General features: G+C 39.2%; 1 protein-coding gene across 4 annotated transcripts in view; it reads right to left on the bottom strand.

The window, feature by feature from the left end:
* Positions 1–12,702, bottom strand: part of GAK (cyclin G associated kinase) — a 73,233-nt gene that overhangs the window by 48,577 nt on the left and 11,954 nt on the right. For all 4 annotated transcript variants that reach the window (XM_075727075.1, XM_075727076.1, XM_075727077.1 and 1 more), the window contains exons 3-7: positions 12,474–12,533; positions 10,450–10,564; positions 9,868–10,010; positions 6,703–6,828; positions 5,462–5,551 (exon numbers count right to left, since the gene is read on the bottom strand). In XM_075727075.1, the coding sequence (XP_075583190.1) occupies positions 5,462–5,551; positions 6,703–6,828; positions 9,868–10,010; positions 10,450–10,564; positions 12,474–12,533 (534 nt within the window). The remainder of the gene's footprint in view (positions 1–5,461; positions 5,552–6,702; positions 6,829–9,867; positions 10,011–10,449; positions 10,565–12,473; positions 12,534–12,702) is intronic.

Raw genomic sequence — 12,702 nt, 5'->3', positions numbered from 1 at the left:
TGGCTCATGTTCAGCCAGCTGTCGACCAACACCTCCAGGTCCTTTACCACCAGGCAGCTCTCCAGCCACTCTTCCCCAAGCCTGTAGCATTGCATGGGGTTGTTGTGACCAAAGTGCAGGACCCAGCACTTAGCCTTGTTGAACCTCATCCAGTTGGCCTTGGCCATCAATCCAGCCTGTCCAGATCCCTCTGGAGAGCTTTCCTACCCTCAAGCAGATCAACACTCCTCCCTCAACTTGGTGTCATCTGCAAACTTACTGAGGGTGCACTTGATCCCCTTGTCCAGATCATTGATAAAGATATTAAACAGAGCTGGCCCCAGTACTGAGCCCTGGGGAACACCACTTGTACCAGCCACCAAATGGATTTAACTCCATTCTCCACAACTCTTTGGGCCCAGCCATCCAGCCATTTGTTTACCCAGCAAACAGTACACAGATGTAATGGTGGTGTCACAGCAGGCAGAGCATTGGCAGTGGCAGCTGGTGACACCACCAGCCCAGGCTGGCAGATGAACAGCCAGGTGAGCAAGGACAGGGAGAGGAGGACAGAGACGGGCTGCCCATGGTGATGAAGGGTGGCTGCTTTTACTACAGTTGGACATCTGGATAGGAAAAAACCACACCACAGCACACTCTTGTCCTCTTCCTCCTCTGCCACTGCGCTAGAGAGTTGCCAACTGTCTAAAGGACAGGTAAGACCACCATGGGGTAGGGGCTGGCGTTACAGAGAGCTGGAAGCTCCCCAAAGCCACGGGCAAAGGGAGGTCTGTGCCCTTTTTCACTGGGTACCCTGGGACTGAGCTCCTGGCACTAGCCCTAGTGATGCAGTAGCCATGTCAGTGGGCAGAATGCTGGTGGTGGCCAGCATTTTTGGCCCAGGATGGGTGTCTCCCGGCCATCAGGGAGGTATGGAATGGAAAACCTTGGTGTGAGGCTGGAAGAGCCCCAGGCAGGGAGGCAGGAGCTGCCCGTGGCAACAGAGGGTGGCCGCTCAAGTTGGTGGTTCTCCTGTCTTTGACAGCTGCAGCCCCGGACAGTGACAGGAGCAGATCATGGCACACTTCTGTCCTCTTCCTCCTCTGCCACTCAAAGGAGTGTTGCAAATTTATAGAAGGTTATGGACCAAAGGATAAAGAAACACCTTATCCTGTACCTCTCCATCTTATCTCATATCCTGCGTTAAATAGCATCATGGTCCTACAAGAAGCTGTAAGGTCCCCACAGCCATGGACAAAAGGATCTCTGCAGCACCCACCTTCTTTGTGTGAAACATCACAGAATGCAAAAAGTTTATAAATACTAATTTTCCAATTGATGAACCCTTTGGCTGGTTGTTCTTCTTTGTGTTGTCTTTAATTCAGGCAATGATATCTGAAGCACAATTTTAGACTATGAAATTGATTAAGCTTCCTAACACTGCTTGCAAATCACAGGTTTCAGTCATCAACTGCTGACTCATGCAACTCTATATATAACCAGTGCTTTAGAGATCAGCTTCACACTCCTTTAGAAAGAATTAGTCTTGATGTTTCTCTGAGGACAGAACACTTCTGAAACATTCATTTGTCTGGCATGTCAATTAGAGAGCTCCAAGCAGCAATACTGGTACTAAATAGGTTTGTGGTGTTTTCTTCCCCTTCCATGGAAGTTTTCAGGTTCAGGGATTCTCCAGCTCCTGTCTTTTTAAAAATCATTACAATAAATCCATTTTATAAAGTGTCACAGTATAAAAAAAATCAGTTGTCTTGCAACAATTAACATGCTCAAGAACAGAATTTTTCTTCGAAAAAGACTCAGAAGTTTTATTTCATATCTTCATCCTGTGCTTCAAGGAGACTCATTTTATTTGTGGGGACAGAATTTGGTCTTTTGTATTTCTAACTCTGATCCATTCTGTTACGCAATGCACCAGCTAGGTAAGCATTTCAGTGTTAAGTAATTTGTTTCAATGACACTAGGGGGACACAACACCATCTCTAAAACACTTGTTTTGATAAAGATTTAAAGAAAACAAGCCTGAAATGACAGTCCCTTTATTTCCAACAATCAGAAGTCTATTCCATTCTTAAAATAAATAAAATTTTAAATAATTTTCAGACAGGTTCATTCATTTAAGCCTCAAAAATCACAAAACCAGGACTACCACATTCTGGGAACTTCCAAGTTCCTTGGTGTGCCCAAACTTGAGACCTGTGCAACCTGACAAGAGAACAACCACCAGAGCCAGAAGTCAGTTTTGAATTCTAATCTCTGAATAGTCCAGGTGTTACAGATTAGTTAGGATAATTCATCTGTTACTTAAGTAAATATAAGTTGATATATATTTTCTGTAAGTTTACATATGAAATATACTGGCAGACTTATGCTATTGTAATAGAACCATGATCCATCTGCCCTATGAAAGTTTGATAATAAAGTATCCAATACCTCCAAGAAAATGTTTGTACAGCAAACTGGAAAATTCCTCCTCGAAGTTTCTTCTGAACCCCAGCTTAGTTGCTTGAGTATATGGGCTTTTATAGCCCCCAGAAATAAAATAAGCCAGTGAAGACATTAGCTAAGAAATTTGCTCACTACCTCCAGTCCTCTGCATGTGCTATCTCCAACTGTCCTTGGCTGTCAATTTATCCCAAGAACAGTTTCAAAGATTTGAATGTTATTAAAGTCTCAAAGGTTTGAGATTTAGTTACTCCAAAACACCTACTGAGTCTCAATCCAGGGCCAGAAATAAACTGCACATATTAATTTGTATTATTGTATAGCAAGTACATTTTTGTCAGTCTGTTGATAAAAAGGTCTCCACAATGTATACACTGAAGCATCATACAGTCCACATTAATTAATCCAGCAGGGGAGTACAGGAAATACCACCTACTCTGCCACAGAAATGCTGTTTACAAAGAAGTAAGGCAGATCTTAATTTAGTTGGAGGAACAAAACTACTCCCTGCACAGTCTGAGACACCATGCACATCAGAAGACAGCAACCACAGCCCCAGGGTGGGAGAAAAGCACAAAGGCAATCACCTGAACACACAGAAAGTGAAGAGATCACTTAGATTTGATCTTTGCTTTAATTACTAGAGAATGTTTTTCATTCCCTCTGCTTTATCTGTAACTTAGAATTGTAACAGTGATATATTTTGAATATTTTAAACACCAATTGTGATTCAGTTTGGCTAAAAGGCAATTCCAGTTGCAGCAAGACAATTCCTCGGAGCCAACACCATCCACATAGCCTCAGCATCAGTACACTTAGCAGAAGAGCCCACTTCCCCAAGATGTTGCCCCAAAGCTGCAGTCCCTCTTCAGAAGCTGCCTAGGTCAGTCTGAGCACTCACATGCCAGCAGGTAAAAAAGCAACATGACAAAATGGCCAAAAATAACTAGGAATAATTTTTTGACCTGCTGCTGGGCCTTTACAAGCAGCCAATTTAACCCTTCCTTAAGTGGACAGTGGGATTTTGGGGGGTTTGTGGTAGCGTTTAGGGTTAGGGGGAATTGTTTCAAACAACTCGAAATACTGTTATTTTTCCACTGACCAGCTTCAGGCATTAAGCAGCACACTTAAAATGATGAAAAGCTCTACAGTATAGCTGCAGGATGACACACAGGATTACACCAAAGTACTTTCTGAACAGAATTAAACTACATGAAATCTAAAGAGATCAGTCAGCTCATGTAGAATTAAAACCTGCAAGACATCTGGACTAGAAGAATTTTTTAACAGATATTGGTAAGTAGAATCCAACTTTCCAATTTTGCTCCCTAATAAACATATTCCAAAGCCCACTCTTTTGCTTTTTCAGAAATTTATAAGAGTGGTAGTGTATGAAGGGCCTTCCAAGCCGAAAGATAATTTCAATGGAGAAAAATCTTTATCACAACATAGAGCCTGTTACTTCAGTGGAATTCAGTTGCATTTCAATTCAGGAAGTCACATTAATTTGGAAAAATAGAACTAAAGGTATTTGGGTTTAGTGTTTATTTTCTGAAGGTCTCTAGGTAGGAAGTGTACAGAAAGCAGTTGGCCAAGCCCAAGAACCTCTGATCTTACAACCGATATCTAATCACATTCCCATTGTGGAGTCTATGTGGTTGATAACTAATGTTTCATCCATGCTGCAGTTCTAAGACAGACATTTCTATCCCCTTTATACTTCTAAGCTCACACAGTAACAAGCACACAGACCACAACCATGAGTGTTACTCTCCCTGCCCATTTTCTTGGGAAAACTGTTTTACCCTAACTACAAACTGCAATATCAATTACACTTCCTGAGACAGTGCCATATTCTATTGCCACATAATTTCCATGTTTTAATTGAACCGAGAGCATAAAGGAAAAAACACAGAACAGGTCCCAGTGAAGGCATGGTAAATGGAACAGATCTTCCACAGACACAGCAGGAGACAACCACCATGTAATACTAACGGACACAGTTATTCTAAACAAGAAATAAATTGCAACTGCCCTTTCGAGTGAGGCTTTTGTTAAATGCATTTCTAGCTTTGTGTTTAACTGGATGTAATCTTGGCTCAAACTGCCAGTATTTAACTCATGTGAAGTGACCAAACGGTCAGAAAAATGTAGTTTTCTTGGTATTTCTTCACATGCCAGAAGAAAATCACCAACAGCTGTAGAAAGCTGAATAAGAGTTTCCACAATGTCTTGTAACTAATTTAAGAAATTAAATGAAGTTCTGAGATTCCAAATAAAAACTTTTAAAGCACCACTATTACATTTTCTCAATTTGTCTTTTGACACATTGCCAATACAGATTACAGCTGAACAGCTTGACACCTGCCTTTGTAAAAAACATCCAATAAACTAAGCCCCCAAGCCCAAAGTCACTGGGCCGTACCTCAGTACTATTACAGTATTACATAACTGAAAAAGGTACAACTGAGGATTTAATATTTACCTTTAATTCTGGCTACAGATTTTTTAGTGAATGTTAACAGTTTATCATCCTTTCTATACAAAGCATGAATGATCTTTGCATCATTCTCATCCTTGCTATCTGTCAGTATTTCACCTAGATGTAATAGCTAGACATAACCATTTTGAACTCAGCAACAGGCTGTCCCAGGATTACATGCATGGCAGAGCATGAAAGGCAAGAATTTGAATCTAACGACTGTATGTATTCTGGCTCTATGGTGGCAAGCTCTAACTAGCAACAGTTCTACTTGAATGAATGTCAAAAAAGTTCAGCATTGCCTCTCACGGTGGAAATCAAGCTGGATCTGGGAGAAAACCTCAAATACTACATCTCATTCTTTTAATATTCAGATACACAGTTCATACTATTTAAGTTTATTTTGACATAAGACAGTCTATCCTATGTTTATTTTTGTGTTTCTATTTATTTAATCAACAAATTAACATGAAGACTGCAAAATAAGTTCCACTGTGACGTTAGCAGCTACAATACAGGAAGAGAAAAATTTCTTACCCAAATGTCCTGTTTTTCACCAATTGGAAAATTTGAATACAAGTCTACCATTTCTGGTGTCCGGTACATTGGCGTTGTATTCCTTGTGATCTGCAGAAGACAGAATTTCTTGAAACAGAAACTTGAATAAGCTCTAATGGCATTCAACCAAGGAAACAGCTATGTAGAACAATAGCATTCTCACTTTGAAAATTAATTTCAAAAATACTTGTCAAGGCAGAAGCCGTCAACTGAATCCTGCAATAGTCACAACAGCTTTGATATAAGGCCAGATAAAGACAGTAGTAATCAAATAAATAACACTGTGATAATTCAAGAGTCCTTCCAAACTGCAAAGCACGTAAAGTAAAATGACTGTTCCACATGAAGCAAAAAGGGATATGGACACAAATACAGAAAATCAACAATAAACCAAGAAATTAATTCATGCTCCAGTGTCTATTTCTCACTTCCTCATCATACTTAAGTACAGACACATCCAAAGAGTTAACGCACATTCACAAGGATCCCTGAAGAGACCTTTTCTACCATCTTTTTGCATAAACTATACAAGATGGTGGTACAACATCATCTTTTCTTCTCCAGAACCCAATGGATTGCTCTCCAAGGGTGCTGGATTCCAAAACAGGGGAAGTTTACAGGAACTCATGATATCAGAAGTTGCACACATGAATTCTAAGCATCACTATTTCTCCATGCTTAAAAGTCCCATTGATGTATTACATTAGATTTACCAGCATTACTCTCAACTCGAAACTAAGAACAAATGCACTTTGTGAAAACACACTGTGTGCTTAACACTGTCACTGTAGTCCTAGAGGCACTGCAATACTGCCTATTCAAATTCTGCTGAACAGACTTGCCGCTTCTTTATATATCATTCAACTGAGAAAAACAGATGAAAATGTGGGAATCACTTTGGCATAACCAATTTTTCACTTCTTGTTAGGAGCACAATTAGAAGTAATCACTTCTATTTTCACACCAGATTGCAGACTGGACATTGCTTAAGTTGAAGCAGTGTTTGTATATGCAGCTACAGAACACAAGCTATGATTATAACTGCAGACAGTGTTTGAACTCTGGCAACACAAATACAAAACTAAAGCTTTACGAACAACACTACAACTGAAACAATCTTCTGTTGTCTTAGAAGTCCCATGAATCAATATCAGATTAATAGTAAGAGTTAAATGAATCCACTGTTGATGTTAAGATTAATCACATTAAAATAGTCTCACCTCTTCTTCAACCAGTGCTCTCTTCTGTGCAGACCAGTTGTAGTCAGGATAGTAAGCTATAGTTGTAGCACTACCAAAGTCACAAAGTTTAATTGTCCCTTGGTTACTAATAAGCAAGTTTTCCACCTTCAAAAAAAAGGTAGAATAATAAATTAAAGAAGTCTTCTTTCCTGTACACTCATAGACATGCTTCTAAACATCAATGCACTTGTGCATATATATAAAAAATACTCACTTTAGCCCAGAATGTTGTTTACAGGAACACAAAAACAGTACTGTAGAGGTATATGGTAGCAATACAGCCAATTTTTAAAAGGAAGCAGGAAACAAACCCCAGGCAAAAAATCATTTCATTAGTGCCTAAGAAGCCAGTTTTTCAGAGGACCACTTGCAGAAGCAGATATCGGAATCCAATGCCTAAAACTGAACATTGTTAGCTTAATTGCAGTGGAGTGGAGGTTAAGATGGCTGTAGACACAAACCAGGAAGGTAATAGTAGAGAAACAGGCTGCTGGGGGACATTCAGAAAGAGGCAGCCATGACCCTGTGCAGAGACAGAAACCAGCTGAGGACCATGTGCTGCCTGAGTAGTTAACTGTCATTCCTCCCTTTTCCTATTTCATAAAATCCAACCTTCCTGGCTTCCTAAATGCAATGGGGAAGAAACTTAAGGGCAGGGGGTGGGGGGGAAGCAGGTATTAGACAGAAGCATTGTGGGATCAAAACCACAAAAGGGCTGAAAAAGTAAACTTGTATCTCTGTATGAAGTCAGGAAAAGGTGTAAAAGTTAAGAGGCATATTAGTAACATTACAACACCATGCTTCATGTAACTAGGTTTGTCTTCCCTTTCCTTTTGAAATCACATCATCTCTGGACTTCCTTCTGTAAACCCTCAGTTTTCAGAGCATCCTACTAGCCTCCCTTACACATGCCCCTTCCAACTTCTTTCACCACAAAACTAATTTTGACTACCCTGCAGGAAGATACAAACTCTGTTAATGATGTAGTTACAGCATCAGTCTCAATGAGCAATCTGAATTCCCTCCTCTGCTGGATAACCTTTGTTTGTCTTCATGTACAGTAAGAAGGGTGGGCATTCAACAAATTAAACTTATATGCTAAAAATGGTCACAGTAAGACCAGAGATCAAGCTTCTGTGCACGTATGTTCTTGGTTTTGTGCCTTGGTAAAGGTTGCTAATGTAAAACATTCCAGCTGATTATTCAGATGTTAACAGGCTAACGTGGGAAATCCTGAAAAGATCAAATTCAGACAGTTAAATATCAAAGAAGCACCAATACTTTACAAATCACCCTTTAACTAGCTTAGAATTTTTACAACTCAGTAACTACCTGGGTTCTTAGAGCTGTACACACACTGTAAGTGCAAACTTTGTCCAATAGGCTTCAGGAACAAAGAATGCACTACACTGACAAGCAATAGGAAGAAACCACAAGAGGCCAGAAACAGCCACCACTACAAAGGTGAACTTGTTTTTAAGCTGCACTGTGGAAGTTCATGAATCCTTATACTTTTAGTCAAAATAATTGAGAAAAACATGTTAGGACTCCACCCTACTACACCCCTGCCCAAAACCTACACTAGCATCTCAGGCCTCATTTGAGGTTGGCTCAAAACTTCGACCTATAGTTTTTTATGCTGCTGACCTAAGTCCAGCCTTCTGGAAAGGGTAGCACAGTTAAATGATCCTCATTTGGCTCCTAATTGTAGTAACATCTCTGCCTATTGCAGCACAACTATCACTTAACCTTGCTTTGCAGCTCCTGCAACATGAAACCAAATTCCTGCCTTTTTCTATATTTTATCTCTGCCAGGAACTTACATTACTTGACAAGAAAAAAAACAGACCTTGAATTACAGCATTAGCTCAACTTCTGTGGAGCTGGCTATGTAAGAAATTGTTTATTTATTTGTAAATAGTTTTTTACCTGTTTTTCAGAGAAGAGATGCACCTTTTCTACAAGCTTTTCTAGGGGCTGGTGTACAGAAATTTCAGTGAAGAATAAAAGATTTTATTCTAGAAAGTAACACCAGCTTGATTAAAATGTCTTTGACATGACCTAGGAGCCCACTCATGGTACTGAGAAAAAGAGTGCTCCCTCATCACAACTATTTTTATATTAAGGGGCTACACCAGTGCCTATCAAAGCTTTCAACAGTGTTGAAAACACTTAGCACACATTTACTTTTTAAAAGTGGTTTCATTTTCCTTTCCCCAAAGCAATCAAGTACACGCCTACTTAAGGAGGAACAAATTTTCCTTTTTCAGCTCCTTCAGCTGATACCACACCAAGCAGGAAACAAACATCTGTGTGAAATCCAGACACTGTTGCAGGAATAAGAATCTTCTTTCTCTTATCTATGTTTACGAAGACCACCTCCTTCCACTAGGTTCAAATGTATTTGTAGTACAGCAGAATCTCACTGATGATTAGGGCTCCTTCATCTAAGGTATAGCATACATGTAAAGGTGAACCCCTGGCTTCAAAATACAAAATTCAAACACAGATGGAGTCCTTTCAAATCTCCAAAGCTTCTAAGGGTACAACACTTTCTACAGCATAACCCTATAGCATCTTGGTAAAGGCTAACAGAATGAAAAATTAAGAAAATCTATCATGAATTATGCCTGCCAAATTTTAAAATTCATGTTAAAATCAAGCTCTAAAATGCAAGGCAAGTTGTTAGTTCTAAAACAAACAGCTTGCTACACATTGTCAAAGGCTATGTAATCTTTCACAGAGAAACCAACATTGCCTTCTCTCCTTCAAAGCTTTACCTCTTCTATTTAGAAAACCTGCTCACCCCAAAACCGCAACTCACAAGTCATAACTGGTTATTTTATCAAAAGCAAACTACTTGAAGACTAACTTAATCAGCAAACCATGATACACTACTTTTCTGTCAGCTTGCTCAGATGCAAGTAGTACTAACACCACAAGCACAAGGAAAAGATGTTGAAGAGATTCAAGTATTTCAGCAGTGACCTTCACTGATGTCCAGCAGCCTTGGCAAGACAGTATGTGTAAGCATTATGCTCAAGAGTGTCCACTGTATTTGATCAACAGCCTTAACACTGATTCAGCCCAACAGGCTCCTTTGCTGTTTAAAAATTCAGCCTTTATTTAAACATTGTAACACACCTTTAAATCTCTGTGGATAATAGGAGGCTTCTGTTTATGCATATGCTGCACCGCTCTGCAGGTCTGATAAAAGATCTTCAGAACTGTGTCACAGGAGATGGGTCCTTTGGATTCTGCTTTCTTTAAGAATTCCACCAACTGTCCTGCAGGAAATCAGAGCAATTCACATAAGCACACACAGAACACCACAAATTCTGAACACTTGGCATGAATAGACAACTGCTTTTCTCATCAAGAAAGATTTAGTCTTGAGTTGTAATATTAGATGGATATTCTGAAAATGGCAAATCCACACTGACTGCAATGCCAAAGAAAATGGTACTCTAAGAAACTATTCCTCCTCTTCCTTCCTCTGACTAGCCTCAAACACAAAGAACTTAATGATTATCCCATATTTAAGATGAGGGTGAACTGTAGTCTCAAAGAACATGATCCTTATCCTATAAAAGATGAGGCTGAACTCTAGCTCCCCTGAACTATGCTACCTATAAGAGGCTTTCAAAGCTTCTAAGCTGTGAAGCAACCTGTGCAAAACAGCTGTCAGAAGCAAAGTGCACTGCTGGGAAAAGATATGAAGTTTACCTTTACACAGTTCTGTAAGCAGAAGAAACTCTCCCTGTCCTGTGTCTGATTCTTCTTTTCCTATAGATGCAGCAGAGCAGAACTGGACAATGTTGGGGTGACCTGAAAGTTTTTTCTGGAGGTAATATGTTCAAGGAAGACGACTGCCAATTTTATTGATGCTATCGTATACAGCAGTTCACAGACACCTCATTGAAATGTTAGCTTAAAACCACTGAGAGCATTACAGCTGCAATTAAAATATTAAGCAGAACAGGGAAATCCATGCCTCAGCTAAAAAAAACCAGACTTCAAGGGAAGCCACTGAAGGTAATATAATAAAACCCCAAAATAAAACATTAAAAAGGTCCTTGTGATTAAGGCTCTGAGGAAAGTGGACTTTGTAACGGGCCTAGTTACTTCTTTATGTCTTTTGACAATAACTGCAAGGCATTAGCACAAGCACAAGACCTTTTAATTATCAGCTGCTTCTCTAGCTGGCTGATCAAGAAAGGGCTATTGTATCAACACTTGTCTTTCCAACGTATGTTATGTTTTAATTTTAATTAAAATAAAGTTCAAAACAAATAAAAGCTCTAAAAGACCGAGGAACTTATCCTCCCATCATTATAGTAGTAATTCTTCATATTAAAACCTGTGTCATGTTTCACTTCCATTTCAAAACTTCAAGGTATAATTTTTGAACTATGTAAAGGGGATTAAAATGTAAGTGATCTCAACTCCTGCCAGTGGAAGTTACATTGCATTATGCCTGTTCATGTTGTCCCTGATGTGCATCAACGTGGTCATATACTGAGACTCATACCTACGAGACAAACACACACTATTGACAAGATGCATTCGGCAAGCCTGAAAAGAAAAAAGCAAAGACATTGTAAGTACAACAAAGCTATAAAAAAAGGGCAAGTTGGATCCACCAAATTAGAATGAATTCAAAGTACTATTTTATATCTTATGCATCTCTTTACAACCTTTTACTCAGACCTGCAGGAATTCATTTCATTTCACAGTTATATCTTGTGAAGTTAGCAACAGTTAACTTTCATGTTGTGCATGTGCTTTAATGAGCCTGAGCTGTGAAAAAACATCCAAAGAACATTCAGTTCTTTACGCCTGGCAAGATACAGTCAGAGTAGCTAGAAAATGTATAGTGCTACAGTAGTCCATTCTTTGCAAGTGTACTTCTAGTGAACTTTGTTTAGTGTAAGATTTTGCCAAACAGTTCAGTAATCATAAAACTAAATATTTGAGTAGCTTAAGATCAGTGGTTTTGCCTAGTAACTCAAAGTGAAGCTGAATACTCAGAGTGGTAAACAAAACGACAGCATACCACAGCTACTCTCTGACTCTTGAAACAAACTGACAGTCTTAGAGCAGATGCTGGGGAGCAAATACTGAGTTTACTACAGCCAAGGACTGAAAACACTCCAAGATTACATTATACCCTACCATCTAACATCACTGAAAATGAAAAGGACAGCAACAACGCTGAGAAACATCTGCTTTTGTTTCTGATGCATGTGTTCTACTGAAATTCTTTCCTTAATATTCAGTATTATTTTTTAAAGCCAGACGCCTGAGGCAGAAATTAAGAAACACAGAGTAAAAGCAAAGTTTTGAGTAGTCAAAAAGGCAATAAATCCAATGTATGTGAGGGAAGCCTACATAAGATCTAAGTATCATCTGAATAGTCAAAAGGTCTCTTGACCATAGTCACAGGACTGCAAGAAAGCCCAAATAAGAATTTCACTTCTTGCCTGATGAAGTACAACAAAGTCTACACTAGCTACAAAAGTTATCTGCACACATTAAATTCCTGCAGTTTTTGAAGAACTGAATTTGCTGGATGTTGGTGTCAGAGTCATGACAAACCAGGAACCCAGACCTTCCTCAGGATGTCAGTCATCTTAAGCAGTGTGTGGCATGGAAAGAACTAAATCTGTAAAGCAGTTCTCCATTTCTCAGAAATGTTTGATATCAGGCAATTAAATCAAAACGTTAAAATATGTTCCAGAAAAGGATACCATAAAACAAACTTCCTGAATGATGGCTTTGTTCTTTTCTTCTTCATTAGACAATAATCGCTGTCAGAAAACAGAATAATTGAGATGATATAGTTATTACAGTAACTTACAGAAAAACAGTGCACAGATTTTTTTTCAGAACAAAGGATAAGCTACAGTCAAAAACCTAAGGAACTGTGATGGGACAGTAAACAAAGCAGGCTTATTGTACATTTGGACATACTGCCAT

The sequence above is a fragment of the Pelecanus crispus genome, chromosome Z, assembly GCF_030463565.1.
Source record: "Pelecanus crispus isolate bPelCri1 chromosome Z, bPelCri1.pri, whole genome shotgun sequence".
In the NCBI taxonomy this organism is placed as follows: domain Eukaryota; kingdom Metazoa; phylum Chordata; class Aves; order Pelecaniformes; family Pelecanidae; genus Pelecanus; species Pelecanus crispus.
Note: the sequence above shows the minus strand (reverse complement) of the source record. Positions and strands in the feature narration are given on the sequence as shown.